Genomic DNA, 16,110 nt, shown 5'->3' with positions numbered 1-16,110 from the left:
TATACAAACATGTCACGTTTGATTGTATAAACGACGTACTGTCTTGTTCTGCGGAACTCTAAATTGAATGAAAGCTTCTAATATCTGAAAATGTCAGAAACATTTTAGATCTTAGTCATGCCTATCGCAATAAGCTTTTAATTTCCAATCATTTGAAAGTGATACGCATCCACCGACATAGCCTATCGTTGACTGTGACATGCAAACGTTAACTTAAAACTAAAGAAAAGCACATGAAAGAAGAAATATTAATTCCAGTGATGTTAATTTTTACCGTGGCGAAGACCACAGAAGTAATACATGAAATGAAAAGAATATTCTGCAAATGGCTAAACGAAATTATTCTTAAAAGATGAGATAATCTTCCTCATTTAAAAGCAAGATTGTAGTTAAGAAATTTGTGTTCAACAAAAAAAAATCAGAGGATGAATTTCCAGCCAAAGTTTAATGATTGATCATGCGTATAAGATGTAAAAGCTGACATTTAATATCATAAAGTTTAAATTTTAAAGATTAATTTGTAAGAAAAAGATTCTTTAATATCATTTCTTGTTCACGTGTGGAATTATCAACATTAGTATGAAAATATCAGCATGAATCAAACTGTTTTGAATCAGCAATAATTATAACAAAATCAAGAAACATTTCTTTAAATCATGGACGTCCCTCAGAAAAATTTCCAGAAAGGGGTGGGGAAAACATCCTTCCTTAGCCGGATAAATCTTTAACCATAAAAAAGGACCCGTTAACCGTCTAAGTTGCACCGATTTTGACCTTAGTTTAGCAAGAGAGATGCAAGTTTGGGTAATATGACTTTCCTATTTTTCCTTCCTAGGAAGAACGAAGACAATTTTCATCTCAAATCGTATATTCGCTTGGCTTTCTCTAACGTGGATAAAATTGCCCGATTTCCTTTCGTCCGAGAAAATTTCAACTTGGGGTGTAGAGTGAGGCGGAACTGTAAGATATCACTACCCCAATAGTTACTCGACTTAATATTTGACCATGACCAAAGTGTCGTCAGGGATATCAATGTGTGTGTGTGTTCTATTACCAAAACGACTGTCGAGAGGTTATGTAGTATGAAGTATAGTTACATGCAGGCGCGGCGGAACGGAAAAATTATTGGGGGGGGGGGGCTAATGTGTGGAGACTATCTAAGCGGAGCGCCACCATCGGTTGGCGCGGAGCGTACAAGAAAATTTTGGGTTTTTTCAAACCCCCAGATGGCCGGAAACGGCACTTCCCGTGTGTTTTATGCTGCGAATACCTAGCCCTACACTATGGGTCTCAAGCCTGCAATTCCTCAGATTGCACGTAAAAGTCTGTAAAAACATTGTAATTTGTATATTTCGATGGTGTTTTAAGAGAGTAGCTATTACTCGTAGTGTACTCGCAAAGACGTTTTTGAGTGTAGTAAGGGCAGTGGCGGATCTAGGGGTATTGGTCAGGGGGGCAAGAATGGTCTGTAGGGGTGCTTTCGACACTATCTAAGCGGAGCGCTACCACAGGTTGGCGCGGAGCGTACAGAAAATTTTTGAGTTAAGTTACTCCCTAGATTGCAGGAAATGACCCTTTGCGGGCCTTGCTAATTTGCAGATAAACGGAGAATAAATAGGTGTCATCGCCATTTTGTCGGAAAATTACACCAACAGAATATGACAAATGTCAATAGGTATATGAGAGCGCAATAAAATAGTCAATAATCGCGAATAAGTTAAAAGTAGTGAAAAGCTGAAAAGGGCGCCAGCAGTCCATTTGAGTCCGTCAGGGGGGGGGGGGATCCGCCCCCTGACTGTATATATGGACGCTCCGCCACTAAGTAAGGGGATGTTGGAGAACTGGCTGAAATGAGGCAAGTCATTGGCCTAAGACGAAGTTGTGTTACGTTTACCGGTACTCACACTCACTGCTTCCACTTTTCACGGGGCGTGAAGACGCGGTTGGGGTGACAATGTGGTCTATAGCCAGGGGACGGGCCGAGGGACCAGGGTCCCCCAGCAATTACTAAAATTATTACACCTATATAGTATACGTGTGCATCGGACAGATCGACAAGTATGCATTGAAAAATGGGCAGATGCACGTTTCGGAGCCTTGGTAAATATTGGGGGGGCTTATCATGCATTTGCCCCCTCAACTTTTTCATTGCCCCCCCGGTTCCGCCGCCACTGGTTACATGAAACAACTTATAACATTACCGTTCCTTATCGAGGGTGAGACCATGGAGTAGGGAGTAAACAAGAACAGCCAGCAACAGCAGTTCAGCAAGACCTACCATTTTTAAGCTCTTTGAAACTGGTATTTTCATGTTAGACATTTTTACGACCAAGTCAGACCCGCGCTCAATTCGCTTTCACTTCAGTTGGACTGTAGAGTACGTCAAGTCATGCTTAAGGAACATTTATTCAAAGTCATGAATTCCTAGAATTCTCAAAATATCAGGTTCAAATTATATGCAATTAGGAGTAGCGTTAATGGTGCGTTACTGTCTAAGTTTTTTTTTCTCCTTTTAACTGCGTGTCTTGTTTCTCTGTTGTAAGCATAGGCATAGGAGACGGGGGTGGCTGCAGCCCCAACCAAATATTTTTGTAAAATTCGGGCAATATACTGAGAAATTTTTCGGGCACGCACCTACTGAAAGAAAAGTAAATTGCAGTTGCAATGGTAACACTGATATTATTATTATCATTATTATTGTAACGACTTGCCCAAAAATGATAACCAATATGGAAGGGTAATAACACGGCAAATGATTGTATGTAACTGCCTTGCGATGTAGCAACCGATGCATGCCTATATGATATGCACATCGACATGTTGAACGCGCGCGGAGCGCGAAAAATTTAGGCTATATTTTTCGGGCAAGTCGTTTCAGCCCCCAATGGTTGTAAACATACGAGTATGCGTTTTATTCCTTCGCGTCATACCTTACGTTATTGGCTGCTGCCTGCGATCCTGTACAGAGGTTTCTCGTGTGAATCAAAGGTAAGAAACTTCAAAGTTAACCTAGAAGAGGGTTGTAGTTATCGTTCCGGTAATACTAGATCGCTTTTGAGCAGCACGGAACTCCAAACAAATTTCCAGGGAAACAAAACTATTGTAACTTACGGACGGTACCGTACCTTAACCGTGCTTAAAACCTGTTGAACTGTAGACCTAAACGATCTAAGGTGGGTAAATACATCGGCATGAGAACTATGTACATGGTTATTAAAAGCGAAATTTGTATCTACGACATTTTCTATACATAAATGATATATGATAGTGACAGCTGCTGCTGTAAGGTAAAGTGTGGTTAAAAATGGTGGCGCTTGTCCAGAATGGCACAGTATTTATTTTGAGTTAGGTAACCGTTATTATAGTGTGACCGACTTCACAGAATGGTTCAGTTGTCATACATGTTTATGTGATATGAAAGAGGACAATAAAAGAAACACAATGGTGAAAAAACTGTTCAAATATCTTTTTCGGTTAAAGAGATATTCAAGTGTAAAGTTTTATCAGATTGTGTAGAAACTGCTGAAATCTGACTAGCTGTGATGTCACATCCTCACATTCCTGAAAAGTCTTTGTTTTTTCTCTAAATATTTTGTGAGATTTCATGACTTTCAACCAAAAGATATGTCAGGAGATCTCATATTTGTCAAAGGAAGTACTTGAGATTAAACACCTGAAGAATTTTTTATTATATTATTTTCAAATATGTTAAAAAATGTAAATAATTTTTAAAGAAATATATTCACAAATGTTAAGGAAGTGAGGATGTGATATCACACCCTCACAGTAAGTCTTTCTACACCAGTCGTTTTCAAAGAAACTTTGATATCTTCAAAGTGTCATATCTCCTTAACAGAGCATGCTATCATGGTAGTTTCTTCACTGTTCTTTTTGTCTTTCTGTGCTCTTTCATACAAAATAGACATGTCAAACACCTGAACCAATCCTTTAAAAATATTATCCCCTACTGAATGAAATGCAAGGGTAGGGTACTTGGGATTACAATGGGTTTAGCTAGAGCACAATCTACCGGGACTGTAGATGATTATAGTCCGAGGCCACTTAGAACAGAATGATGACCCCTCCCCCTCCAAAAAAAAACTTAAACTGCGGATGTAACTTGTTGGGTATTATACACAGAGTCAAAGGCGTGGGGAGGGGGTGGGATACTTGCCACCCCGCCTCTCTTCGAAAATCAAGTAGTCAAAAAAGAACAAACAAACGGGTCGATTCAATTTGGACGGTTATGCTAACCGATTTATTCTTACAATTATTTACAATTGTGTTAACAGGTAATTGAATTTTTTTTGTCACATATACCCGATTCATTTTTTAAATAGAAAATAAAAGTACAGAAGGCATTGCTTTTCTAGCAAATTATATCTGAGGGGGAAAATGTAAAAGAAGATCATCATATAAAAATTCAAATTAAGCAAGTACAATTTTTCTAACGAAACTTGTATCTACATTCTTTTCTCTATAGTGGGTGATATCTTGCAAAACATTTATGTTGAAATGTACAAAAAAAAATGTTAATCAGAATAAGTTATAACAGATTGAATGGAATGAATTTATTAATTTCTCACAAGAACAGGTGTAAGACTAATGAAGAATGAAAAGTAGAAGGAAGAGTTATCTTTTTGAAATGACATATTGAACTAGGAAATACAGTGATGAAAGAGACGAGGATAATATATAATATTATATCATAGATAAGTTATCCTGATGTGTTGATAGCCAAATCAGAATCGGAACAATTACATCCACAGAGCCATTTTGCACTTCTGTTTTCTTTAATTGAATTATGAAAACGAGAATACATTATTCCTTCTGCCATATTTTCCCGCCCAGTGACATTTTTGACGTGCCCCTAAAACTGTCCTTTCACAATTTAAGTATAATTATAAATTTCGTCTGGGTCTGATAATATCAGTACCACTAGAAAATATCGATGATAGGTTAATATAAATTGTTAAATTTTAGATCTTAAAAACTTTGCCAATTGAGAAGAGAAACAAAGAGGGCATGTTGTCATGGAAGCAGAAGACAAGATAAGATTAAGATAAAACATATTTCAAGTAATACAAAAGAGAAACAGTATACATATCAAGTAAACAAAAATTCCCATTTCCATTGCTGGTTTCGTTTTTGAGAAAAAAAGTTTTTTTTTTGCAATTTACACTGGGACAAAGTTTATTTGGATTAGTCCATTGCCTTATTTTTTTGTGATGCTTACACATGGACAACACATCAAACTGTGTTAATTTGATTCTCTACACCAGGGGTTCCCTAACTTGGGTGCATGAACCCCCAGGGGTGTGTGAGTCCATCCCAGGCAGTTCGTGAGACGTTTCTGAAAGTCAAAACTAGAGTACTTTTTGTTGAACTAAAATCTGATATATCATATAATTAAGTGATGTATAAAAGTAACTATCGACAAACTCTTTTTTTTTCATTACAATATTACACTATGAACTTGATCTTTTACGAAACACTATGCGTATTATAGTATAATAATGACTCAGAAAGTTGGGGGTTCGTGGACAACTCTGACATCCACAGGGGGTTCGCGGGGGGATAAAGTAAGGAAAACCCTGCTCTACACTTTCACTGATGCAGTAAACACTCTTTCGTCAGTGGCTTGATCATTGACTTTTCTCATCTCAACAATAAAACAAGAAGTAAGAAGCTAGCGAGCGGCTAGGGCAATGTGGCTCTCTTCAGAAGGCATGTGTTATGTAACATTGGAATCTCGGACATTTTATATGTAAGATGACCAACAAACATGCATGATCGTCCGTACGATACTATAGTACACAGTACATCGACAAATCTCAACCAGGACGTCCCGACACTCCTAAGTCTCGTATAAATGTTTTCGATTCGATTTCAGTGACTCCTCATCTCATTTGATTGGCAAGGACTTATACTCCTGTTGAGTAAACTGTTTCAAACTTTCCTTAATCCCTCAACAGCAAACATTCTAGGAGCAAATGAAAGAGAGAAAGCAAGAGATAACCATTGCATGTTAATTTGTCATAAAATATCATCACCTGCTCGCATAGGCGTTGGAAGTGGGGGGAGGGGGAAGGGGGCTGCAGCCCCTCCAACCGAATATTTTGGTGAAAATTCGGGGGTGAGAATTATTCTAGCACCTACTGAAAGAAAAATAATTTACAATGTGTCTTTCAATGTTTAAACTAATATTATTAGGATCATTATTATTGTAACGACTTCCCCAATAATTATAACCAATATGGAAGGGTAATAATACGGAAAAGGTTTGTATGTTATTGGCATGCGATGCATGCCTATACGATATGCCTATATGATGTTGAATGCGCACGGAGCGCACAAAAAATTTTGGTTATATTTTTCGGGTAAGTCTTTACAGTCCCCCAAATCAAATTGGGCTCCTACGCCTATCCGTGCTCGGTTCAAACAAAAGTTTGTGGTCGAAGTAGTGCGCAACACGAGGAGATCGAATCCTGTAAGCAGAAACTGACGCTTTTCTGCAGCATGCATAATTACCTTTGGATAATTGCAATTTGAGTCGGCGAAAGGGGTGATACTCTCAAATATACCGCCTTGGTGCAACATGTGCGGTATGTATTTTGCAGGAAACAAGGTTAGGGTAGCACTCGCTAGCCTAACCCATTGCAAGTAGTGAAGGCTGTGGAATATCTGCCGTTTACTTCAAAAAATAAATCTTTAACTTGGGACAAACTCTGGTGGATTCCGGTAACAGCTACCAGCTTTTACCCTCCCTCCTACTGGGAGAACGATTACAGTTTGTTATTCCGATATAACAGAGTAATGAATTAATCATGACTGTGGGTTGCAAAACCCCCCACCCTTCTACCTCCTCCCCTTGAAACCAAAAAGAAGAAGAAGGACGCGACATGTTTGCATTTCGGGTTCGTTGTTGATAATTAAAACAACTCATTTGAGCCTCTTCAGCATGCTGCACCACACTGCATCAGTTTGCACCAAACCTGTACCACAGGCACTAACCTGACCTGTGGGCAAACTATCTTCTTTCTTCACCTGATGCTTTTAAGTGAGAGCCATAGGCTCATCCATGCCAGGTTCAACATCCACCACATCGGCTGTAACACTCTGTAAAGGACAGAAGATATATCATAGGGTAGAGTGCCAAGTATGCCATAGAACAATAGGGTCTGTTGTCATTTCACAAATATATCTAAGGAAATAATATGCGTAACTGCCTGGCATTCAAAGTATGGGGAGGGTAGTAAAGCCAACCTGTCTTTTCTCTCATTAAACTTTCAACTATAGCGATATCCCATTACCTCCATTTTTAGTTATTATATAGTTATTACATCACAATATTTCCTTGAAATCACTTCAATTGAAATGAGAAAAAATAAAAAATTCAAAGAATAGGAAACTGAACAATAGAATAAATCCCCACCCCCCCCCCCCCAATTTCCCTTTGATTTACTCACGGATGCAGATATGAAAATCTCCCCTTCATCTGTCATGACCACCGTATGTCCATCCATATCTTTAAAAGGGTTCATCGTATAACAGCTCACGTTAGTCATGTGTGTAACCTTTTTGTCCAATCGGAGTTCAGCGATATATTTGTCCTTCGCAATGCTGTAATAAAAATCCACAGCACGGAAGGAGTCTTCTGTCTTCACCAACCAGAAGACGTGTGCAAAACCGTCGCAGTCTAGTTTGACGATGGCCGGGATCGCGGTCGAGTCCGACTCGGGAGGACGGAATTGGAATATCGTTTTCCCCTCCCAGTTTGTCACCAGAGCCCTTCCGGCAAACCCGCAGCACATGTACATCCGATCTCTGGAGATGGTTAGAGACCACACAAAGTCGACGACTTCTTGCACGACAATGTAGGTCAGGCCATTAAGGTCGGAATCAAAAACCACCAGGATGCGGTCCTTGTCATTAGCGACTACTATGCGGTTGAGGTAATGATCGGCAGCCAGTGCGCGAATCCTCTTCGTGTTCCAACCCTTGACGCTACGCCGTATATCCACTGACGTGTAGCGATTCGACTCTGTGTTTATGATACCCAATTCGTACTGGCAACCGGTTACAATCCGTGTGGTGTCGAGCATAGCTCCAAACTGCCACGGGTCAGAATGTTCCCAGGTGAAAGTCTTCTCAAACATGCTCCTGTCGGGTGCTCCGAGCTCGTAGGCCTCAATGATGGTTTTTTTTTTGCCGTTTCGTCCCAGGATCGCCACTTTGTTCTTGTCCATACTTATCAACTCGGTAATCTTCCACTCGGTGTGTTCGGCAAACGTCTGTATGACGGACATCGACATCCACTGGCATTCTGCGACTGCCCACTCACAGGCCGGGTCCATCGGGAGGCTTGCGACAGCGGGCTTTGAGTGTATGATTTGTAATCCATTTGGGCCCTTGCTCATAGCAGGAGCGGGTCTACCCTCCGCCTTCAGTCGTAACTCTTTGCTGCTTCGCTTTGCCTTTTCGTTTGCCTCCTTCTCGGCCACTGCTTTCTTCTCTGCCTTCTTCTCGCGGCAAAAACTACTCACCACTTGAACTTCTTCTTTCGAGAAATTGTTGGGGAATTTTTTCTTAAACTCCAGACATAAATTGTCACCCTTTGGTTGGTCCTGTGGAGGTGGCGGAAGCTCTCCGCCAAGGTATTTGTGGCGGGCATCAAAGTTCAGTCTGACTATGGTCTTTGTTTCACCTCTCGTGGTACTGGAATACAGACCTGAGTCGGCTTCCACGGGGCTATTTTCACCGAGACTGTTTGTAGCTTCCAGTGAACCCTCCGTGAGACTGAATAAATCTCCAGCGGGGATGCTGACGGCATGGTCGTCATGTGACGACCGTTGGCTATGAGACGCCAATCTTCCATTTTGACGCTTCTTCTTTTTTCCGTGTTTGGCCGGCATTTCTGGAATAATTAAAATAAGTACTATAGTTAGAAAGAGACTTTGAGCAAACAACTGAAGAATGAAACAATCTTGTAAGAACAGCCTATATGTCACTAATATCGGGGACTATATCAACAAATAACGACGCATATAACAGCTGAGAGTAAGACCACAAGGTCTTCCTTCCACATGACCTGATGTATACTACAGAAATGGCAATCACAATAAGTCCAAACTAACGACCCCTTGCATCTGAATAGGGGGAAAGAAAGAAAGTTATTTCATAAATTACAATCAGATGAATTCAATCTCAAATCCCTGACCGCTCATTAATATTCCTGAGATGGGAACCAAAACACAATCGAGCACATCTACTCATCATAGGCATCTATCTAGCAAGTGCAACATTGATTCAACTTGTGGTTGTTGAGATATCGTGTTTACAAGCTAGCCGTCACGCACACACACGCATATGCACACACATACTCATACATGCATACATAAGCACACATACACGCCAGCACAAATTGCAAAGGTTACTGAGCCTTGGGCATCGTAAGTAAAAAAGGGGAATATTGATGTGAAAAGACCATCCATATTATAAACCAAGGGATGATCACAATCATATAATTGTTTAGTTTTTACTCCTTTGTACCCGATCTCGACAGGTCCTACACAGGTCCTACCTGGTACGTATTCACTGTTATGGCTATGGTACAGCTAGTTTAACCATCACCATGGACCCTCCCATCTCCCGTCTTTTACTCACATTCATTTTGACAAATTAAACTATCATTACAACAAAACAGATGGCAAAGATACCATGAATCTTCTCGGGTGCATTTAGTTAAGGTTAGTGAAGCAATGCTAGAGGTCACCAGTCCACCTCCCAACCCCTCCCCTCCCCCTCCCAAACACAAGTGAAATTTACAGTGAGGGAGACTTAACTCATTGTCAACAACATAAGAGCTTCCATTTGATTTCCCATCTGTCATACTCACTGGTGTACAGTAAATATATTAAAATGGATTGTTGATAATTCCATAACACTCTCTTCTTGCCCAACCCCATCCCTTACAACAAATAAATTCCAGCAAGTGGACATTGACTCTCATCTTCCTCTGTAGTGCACACCTCTCCCCTGTGTTCCCCTATTTCACTAATGATAGAATTGTTCTACAAGCCTATACACCACAGGCCTACCCATGATTAAAAATTCAACGGTTCAACCAGGGAGCTACTATAACGCAGCTCCCTGATTCAACTATAGTACTACTATCCTAGACCGTGTTGTACTCTCCTTCTACATACGAAGCAACGGAACACACAAATTCCACATGATTGTTTAGTCCGCACTTTACTCACTGCAATGCATTGAGATATGTGCACTGCGGGTGTTGTAAGGACGTTATACAGAGGTACAACCAACAATCAAAATATAACAATCTACATGCAAAACTAGACTGCTATGAGAGAAACATGACGGTTATTTCGATCAAAATCTAAACCAATACATAAAATAACTAGTTGAGTAGTTTGGAAAATGCATGGTGTTGATACAGTATTCGCATTGCCAAAGACAATATATAATAGCACTTTTCAAAACAGCATCGACTTGAACAGGCTAGACTGTAAATGTTTAACCTTCTTTTCGATATTCAGATAACATACTCAATAAGCTTACCATTAGCTGCTCTAAATGAATCAGTTTTATTTATTAGTGTCCTTTTTATCCTGGTTTATTCCAAACAGTTAGGTTTCTGCTCGACATGAACTTGACTGTTCACGGTGTCTTATTCTGTACCGTGATGGGAAAGATGTACACGTTCACCTTCACAACACAAGGCCAATGGAAGGAACGAAGTACAATGGTAGCGTCACATAAAAGATTGTGCAATAGTAGGTGATTCCCCGATTTCGAAGATATCGTCTGCTCACGCCAAAGAGGGGTTTAGCGAAATTACGAAGTAAGAGAACATAACCCAGGCGGAAGTATTGAGATAAGTGGGTTCACGGACAGGGGTGGACCCAGAATTTTAAAGAGGAGGGCGTCCTGGGTTTTTGAAATCGACTCATATTTAGGGGGAGGTTGAGAATATTCTGAGGCATAGTTAGGCTATAAACTTGCTCTGTGATAAGGTCTGAATGTAACGTTGTGCTAATAACTAGATTTTTTGGTTGATTGGGGAGTGGGGGCGGGGGAGGGTGAAAAGTGGAGCAAAGACGCCCACCCCTGGGCCCTAATGGATCATCTTGCCTGATGCTAGGACTAGAAAGACAGGGAGTAGCTGGGCTGATCTTCAACAAGTTCTCTAACGATACAAAATAACCAAAATTCCTGAAATTTTATAGTTGGACCTGGGTTCATGGGCCTTGATTGAGAAACATAAATTAGCAGGTAAACTGGTTGCACAACGAGCACCAAACTTTGGCCCTGTTGATGAACTGCCATTTTTTCGGAACTGCACAGGTCATTTGATGAGAAAGGAATACCAGAATGCATATATATAGTATGAGACCTTCACGAATGAAAATACCAGTGTGAAGCATACAGGGGGGGGGGGGCACCCAGTCCACAGGGTGCTAGGGTACACAACAGTGTACTGAAGCATATAGGGGGCCCCAGTCCACAGGGTGCTAAGGTACACAACAGTGTACTGAAGCATACAGGGGGCCACCAGTCCACAACGTGCTTAGGCACACCCCAGTGTACTGAAGCATACAGGGGGCCCAGTCCACAGCGAGCTAAGGCACACGCCAGTGTACTAAAGCATACAGGGGGCCACCAGTCCACAGCGTGCTAATTAAGGCACACCCCAGTGTACTAAAGCATACAGGGGGGGACACCCAGTCCACAGGGTGCTAGGGTACACAACAGTGTACTGAAACATATAAGGGGCCCTAGTCCACAGGGTGCTAAGGCACACCCCAGTGTACTGAAGCATACAGGGGGCCACCAGTCCACATCGTGCTAAGGCACACCCCAGGGTCTCACATTCAAAGCCTGGGGTACATGTATATTTATCTCCGTAATTCCTCTCTTTGCAAAGCCAACTGGTTTGGTGTCTGTGCACCATTCCATAGGCATAGGAACTGACGATAAGGGAGCCGACCCCTCCCGACCTCAGCGTTGCAAATGAGGGCAGGGGTATGTGTTAACACCCCCCCCCCCCACACACACACACTCCTCGCTTTTTCCAATATGTGTGCCCTCAACAGCGGTGCTACATCATTCAGTTGGATCTTTTTTATAACCATAAAAAGCCTGGCCAGTTAATCAAATGACAATTTTTCGTTTCATACACCTGAAAATAAGTCGATAGGTCGATTTTTTTCTTTCGAAAGTTTGACTTTTCATGGCAAAGTTTGATGAAAACACTAAAATTCGTAGTTTAAGAAGAATTAGAAATTTGGACGGCAAATAATGAATGTCCCATATGAGCGACCGTGCATAGCTTCTACAAAACTAACAAGACGGTAAACTCCAGCGATTTTCTGCCCTTTTTTCACATTTGTATAGATTTCTATACGCCACTGCTTTGTGTCTTTCTGAACAAGCTTTCCATATAGTATTCATAATAGGACGGTAGCTATCCATATAACTATATTAGAGATCTATGTGGCTACTACAATTTGGATGATACTGAAATTAATTATGTATTTATCAATATACATAATTTGCTGTCCCACGTATATCTAATTGATTTCATTTCTTCTTTGAACCTGATATGCCTTGGTTCCTGCATCCCTGGTGCAGTTCTTGTGAAATATACTTTTCAGGAATGTGAGGATGTGACATCACAGCTAGTCAGATTTCAGCAGTTTCTACACAATCTGATAAAACTTTGCAATTGAATATCTCTTTAACCGAAAAATATATTTAAACAGATTTTTCACCATTGTGTTTCTTTTATTGTCCTCTTTCATATAACATAAACATGTATGACAACTGAACCAATCCTTTAACAGATTATATTTCCATGTATATATAGGCCAACCAGATTGTTTTGCCTTTTACGAACAGTAATGGCCAAGATTTCAACAAAAACTGGCACCTATAAATTACTTTTTTTCTTCTAAACATAAAGGCAAGTTTTAACTCACAAAAAGGACACTCTTCAATCACAGGGAACATTTGGAGGGGGCATAAATGGGCTCTTCTAATTTGTGAAAGGGTCACATTTGAGGTCTCTCAAGAAAATAGCAAGGGCCGGGGGAGGGGGGGGGGGATCTAGAAGTATAAAAAGCAAAAGCAAACAACAAAATGTTTGTGGCAAACGGTAATTGCTCATATTTCTCAAACCAAACTGACTTTGCAATTCGAATTCATCCACTTATACGATTATTCAATTATTATACAAAGACTTTTCGCAAGAGACCCAATGTGACCCAGCAATTAAAATCCTCCCCACGTGTATTTCTGTGCTTTACCCTCGCTACGACTTACAAGACTATAAAAGCACTGTAGCTGCCTATGACTTTGCCCTCTGGTCAGGACCCTCACCGGGACCTGAGAAATTTTATAGCAATTCCTCTTTCTGACTCAGTCCCTTTTCTTTTTTTTCCTCTTTTTTTGTTTCCTTTTTGCTTTTAAAAATTGTAGTTTCGGTGACTTCGTACCCCCCCCCCCACCTTCCCCTTATACTCCCAGTGAATAACAATGTAAATATGCTAATAATCAAATAAAAAATATCAAATAATGGTCACATATGCTAAAAATTTCAACGAGCATATATACGGGATATTTAATTGTCTTCATTTTATAATCCTCATTCATTGGCCGGGAATAACTTCTAACTATCAAGTGCGGTGTTTTGTATTTGTGTAGAGTCTAAAATAGTCGTATTATCACGAGACTTACTATCAACGTATTTTAATATCGTAAATAAGTATTACTTATATTATTATTAATCCCTAACCTATGTCGAACTTGTACCAATGTTAATCTCGACGCCAACCTATTATCGAATGGTATAGTTCAAAATAAAGCAAACCGGCGACGTACAAGTGGGACATGATCCACTGATGACCTTTAATTATTGTAGTATAGCTCCGTAACATTATAAGTAGGGTAACACATTAACCAGACGAATATGTTGTCATATGCGTTGTCAAGCACAAAAACAGCAACTCAACTCTGACAATTTTTCTAGATAGCGTAACTTGACAGAGTTATACCATACGCAGGTGCGTATCCAGGGGGGCGTTGGGGGCGCCCGCCCCCCGGGTAAGGAAAAGAGGAGAGAAAAAAAAGAAGAAAAAAGGGAAAAGGAGGGGAAAAAAGAAAAGGAGGAGAGGAAGGAAGGGAAAAGAAAAAGAAAAAAGAGGGAAAAAGGAGAAAAGGAGGGAGTAGAAGATAGCCAAGACCTCGGGAAGAGAATTAGATCCCTATTATATACACAGGGTAGCCAGTGACAGATCAAGGATTACGGAGGGGGTGTGCGCCTCACCCTACCCCTTACCCCGACAACTCCATTTTTGACGTTTCCGTTTTTCCTCTCTCACTTATGTACTTGAAATCGACCGAGTCGTCGGGGAATATAACGCATTTCGGGAAGGGGGCGATCGCCCCCCCCCCGAGCAAATTTTCTTTATGACATCGCTAGTAATTTCAAAATAGACAATGCTTAGATGCAACTTACAAGGCCTGGGAAGTGTCATTTCCAGCGATCTGGGAGGCATTTTCGGCCAAAATTTTTCTTGTACGCTTCGCGCCAACCCATGGTGGCGCTTCGCTTAGATAGTTTGCCTACAGGCTTCGCCCTCCCTTGGCAATTACTCGCTACACGCCTGTTCGAATTTGTAAAGCAAAGAGCAGATATAACATCATATCAATGAGCATTGAAATGCATGTTCCACGATGTACAGCCTCAAAAACTGTCAATGTGTGTAGTCAAAGGCGTAGGAGCCAGATTGGATTTCCAACATCCAACATATCGATGCCAATATCATATAGGCAAGATCGGTCATTACATTGTATGGCATCGTCTACCGCACGGTAGGTCAAAGTTGCACAGTATACCGCCGGATGCTAATGTAAACAACCAAATGTCTTATGTAGATGGAGAAAAACCATACAGATCCATTTATGTCAAAACTCTCTTTTACAGTAGTAATGTCGGCCAAGCTTACAACTTTATTTAAATTACCAAGGAGATCATTTTAAGCTATTCATTGCTATTTATTTTTCTTTCAGTAGGTGCACAAAAAAAAATGGGAAAACAATTGGGGGGGGGGGGGGCTGCAGCCCCCGCCTCCTACGGGACCTACGCCTATGTGTGTAGTGTTCGGTTCGATATACCTGATATCGGAAATATCTGCTATTTTTCTCTTCCTTCAACCAAGTTTTGTAAAAACCAGTATAAGAGGTTGCAATATTTCTACACCAATAAATTAACTGTGTCGGAATTTTCCAAAATTTCCTCACCAACATTCTTCATCATACTTTCCTCTACTCGTTCAATTTTCACCTGTCTGTTAGGGGTTCAAGGAGGTTTTTCTATATTGGTTGTCTATAGATTGAATTTTCTGCAACATTATGGGTATGTTTTCAAGTGATTTTATTCACGAGAAAAGTGAATTTTCAAATTCTCAACAAGTAATGGGCTTAAAACCTTCAAAAGTGGGGCTTTCGGATATTGTGGGCCGTGACGTAGAATAACCTACAAAAGCAATGATCCATAGGACATGCAATCAGGTCGAACATGATGTGTGACTGGTGACAATCTTCAAAAAGGTTATGGATGGAAAAAAAAAAACTTTTGGGAAATACTTGGTTCTCAGGCAAAAGTCTACATCTGGTTGCTCATTTTCAAGCCCGAGAAGTGCCATTTCCGGTGATCTGGGGGGTATCAAAACCAGAAATTTTCTTGTACGCTCCGCGCCAACCGATGGTGGCGCTCCGCTTAGATAGTAATTCGCGCCCCCCGGGTTAGAAAATCCTGGATACGCGCCTGATACGTCCCGATAACACCCACTTTTGCAACGATGGTTTATAGTATATTGTCCCGCTGGCAAACGAGTTGGTTCCGACATTGTGTGCATGTGACGTCCAATGAATATTAATATTTTTACGGCACGCAAAATAAAAAATGTATACACATATTTCACTCATTAGCACTCATTTCAATACGTGACCGTTTAATAAGCATTAACGTTTTCGAAATACAAACATGGATTGACGATTTTGACGGCCGCATAACAGCGTCACTAG

General features: G+C 40.7%; 1 protein-coding gene across 3 annotated transcripts; it reads right to left on the bottom strand.

Moving 5' to 3' along the window:
• Window positions 1-4,230: 4,230 nt before the first annotated feature.
• Window positions 4,231-10,749, bottom strand: LOC139979607 (uncharacterized). 3 transcript variants are annotated; one of them, XM_071990574.1, is made up of 4 exons: window positions 10,582-10,749; window positions 7,470-8,917; window positions 7,015-7,119; window positions 4,231-5,983 (listed from the first exon to the last, which is right to left on the bottom strand). In XM_071990574.1, exons 2-3 carry the CDS (start codon window positions 8,913-8,915, stop codon window positions 7,057-7,059), a joined length of 1,509 nt encoding a protein of 502 aa, XP_071846675.1. In that variant the 5' UTR covers window positions 8,916-8,917; window positions 10,582-10,749; the 3' UTR covers window positions 4,231-5,983; window positions 7,015-7,056. The 3 variants fall into 3 exon arrangements, with proteins under 3 accessions (XP_071846675.1, XP_071846676.1, XP_071846677.1); XM_071990575.1 differs by having other exon boundaries at window positions 7,020-7,119; XM_071990576.1 differs by having other exon boundaries at window positions 7,048-7,119.
• Between the last annotated feature and the right edge of the window lie 5,361 nt (window positions 10,750-16,110).

Source organism: Apostichopus japonicus, chromosome 14, assembly GCF_037975245.1.
Source record: "Apostichopus japonicus isolate 1M-3 chromosome 14, ASM3797524v1, whole genome shotgun sequence".
Lineage (NCBI taxonomy): Eukaryota > Metazoa > Echinodermata > Holothuroidea > Aspidochirotida > Stichopodidae > Apostichopus > Apostichopus japonicus.
This window is presented reverse-complemented; position numbering and strand designations above follow the sequence as displayed.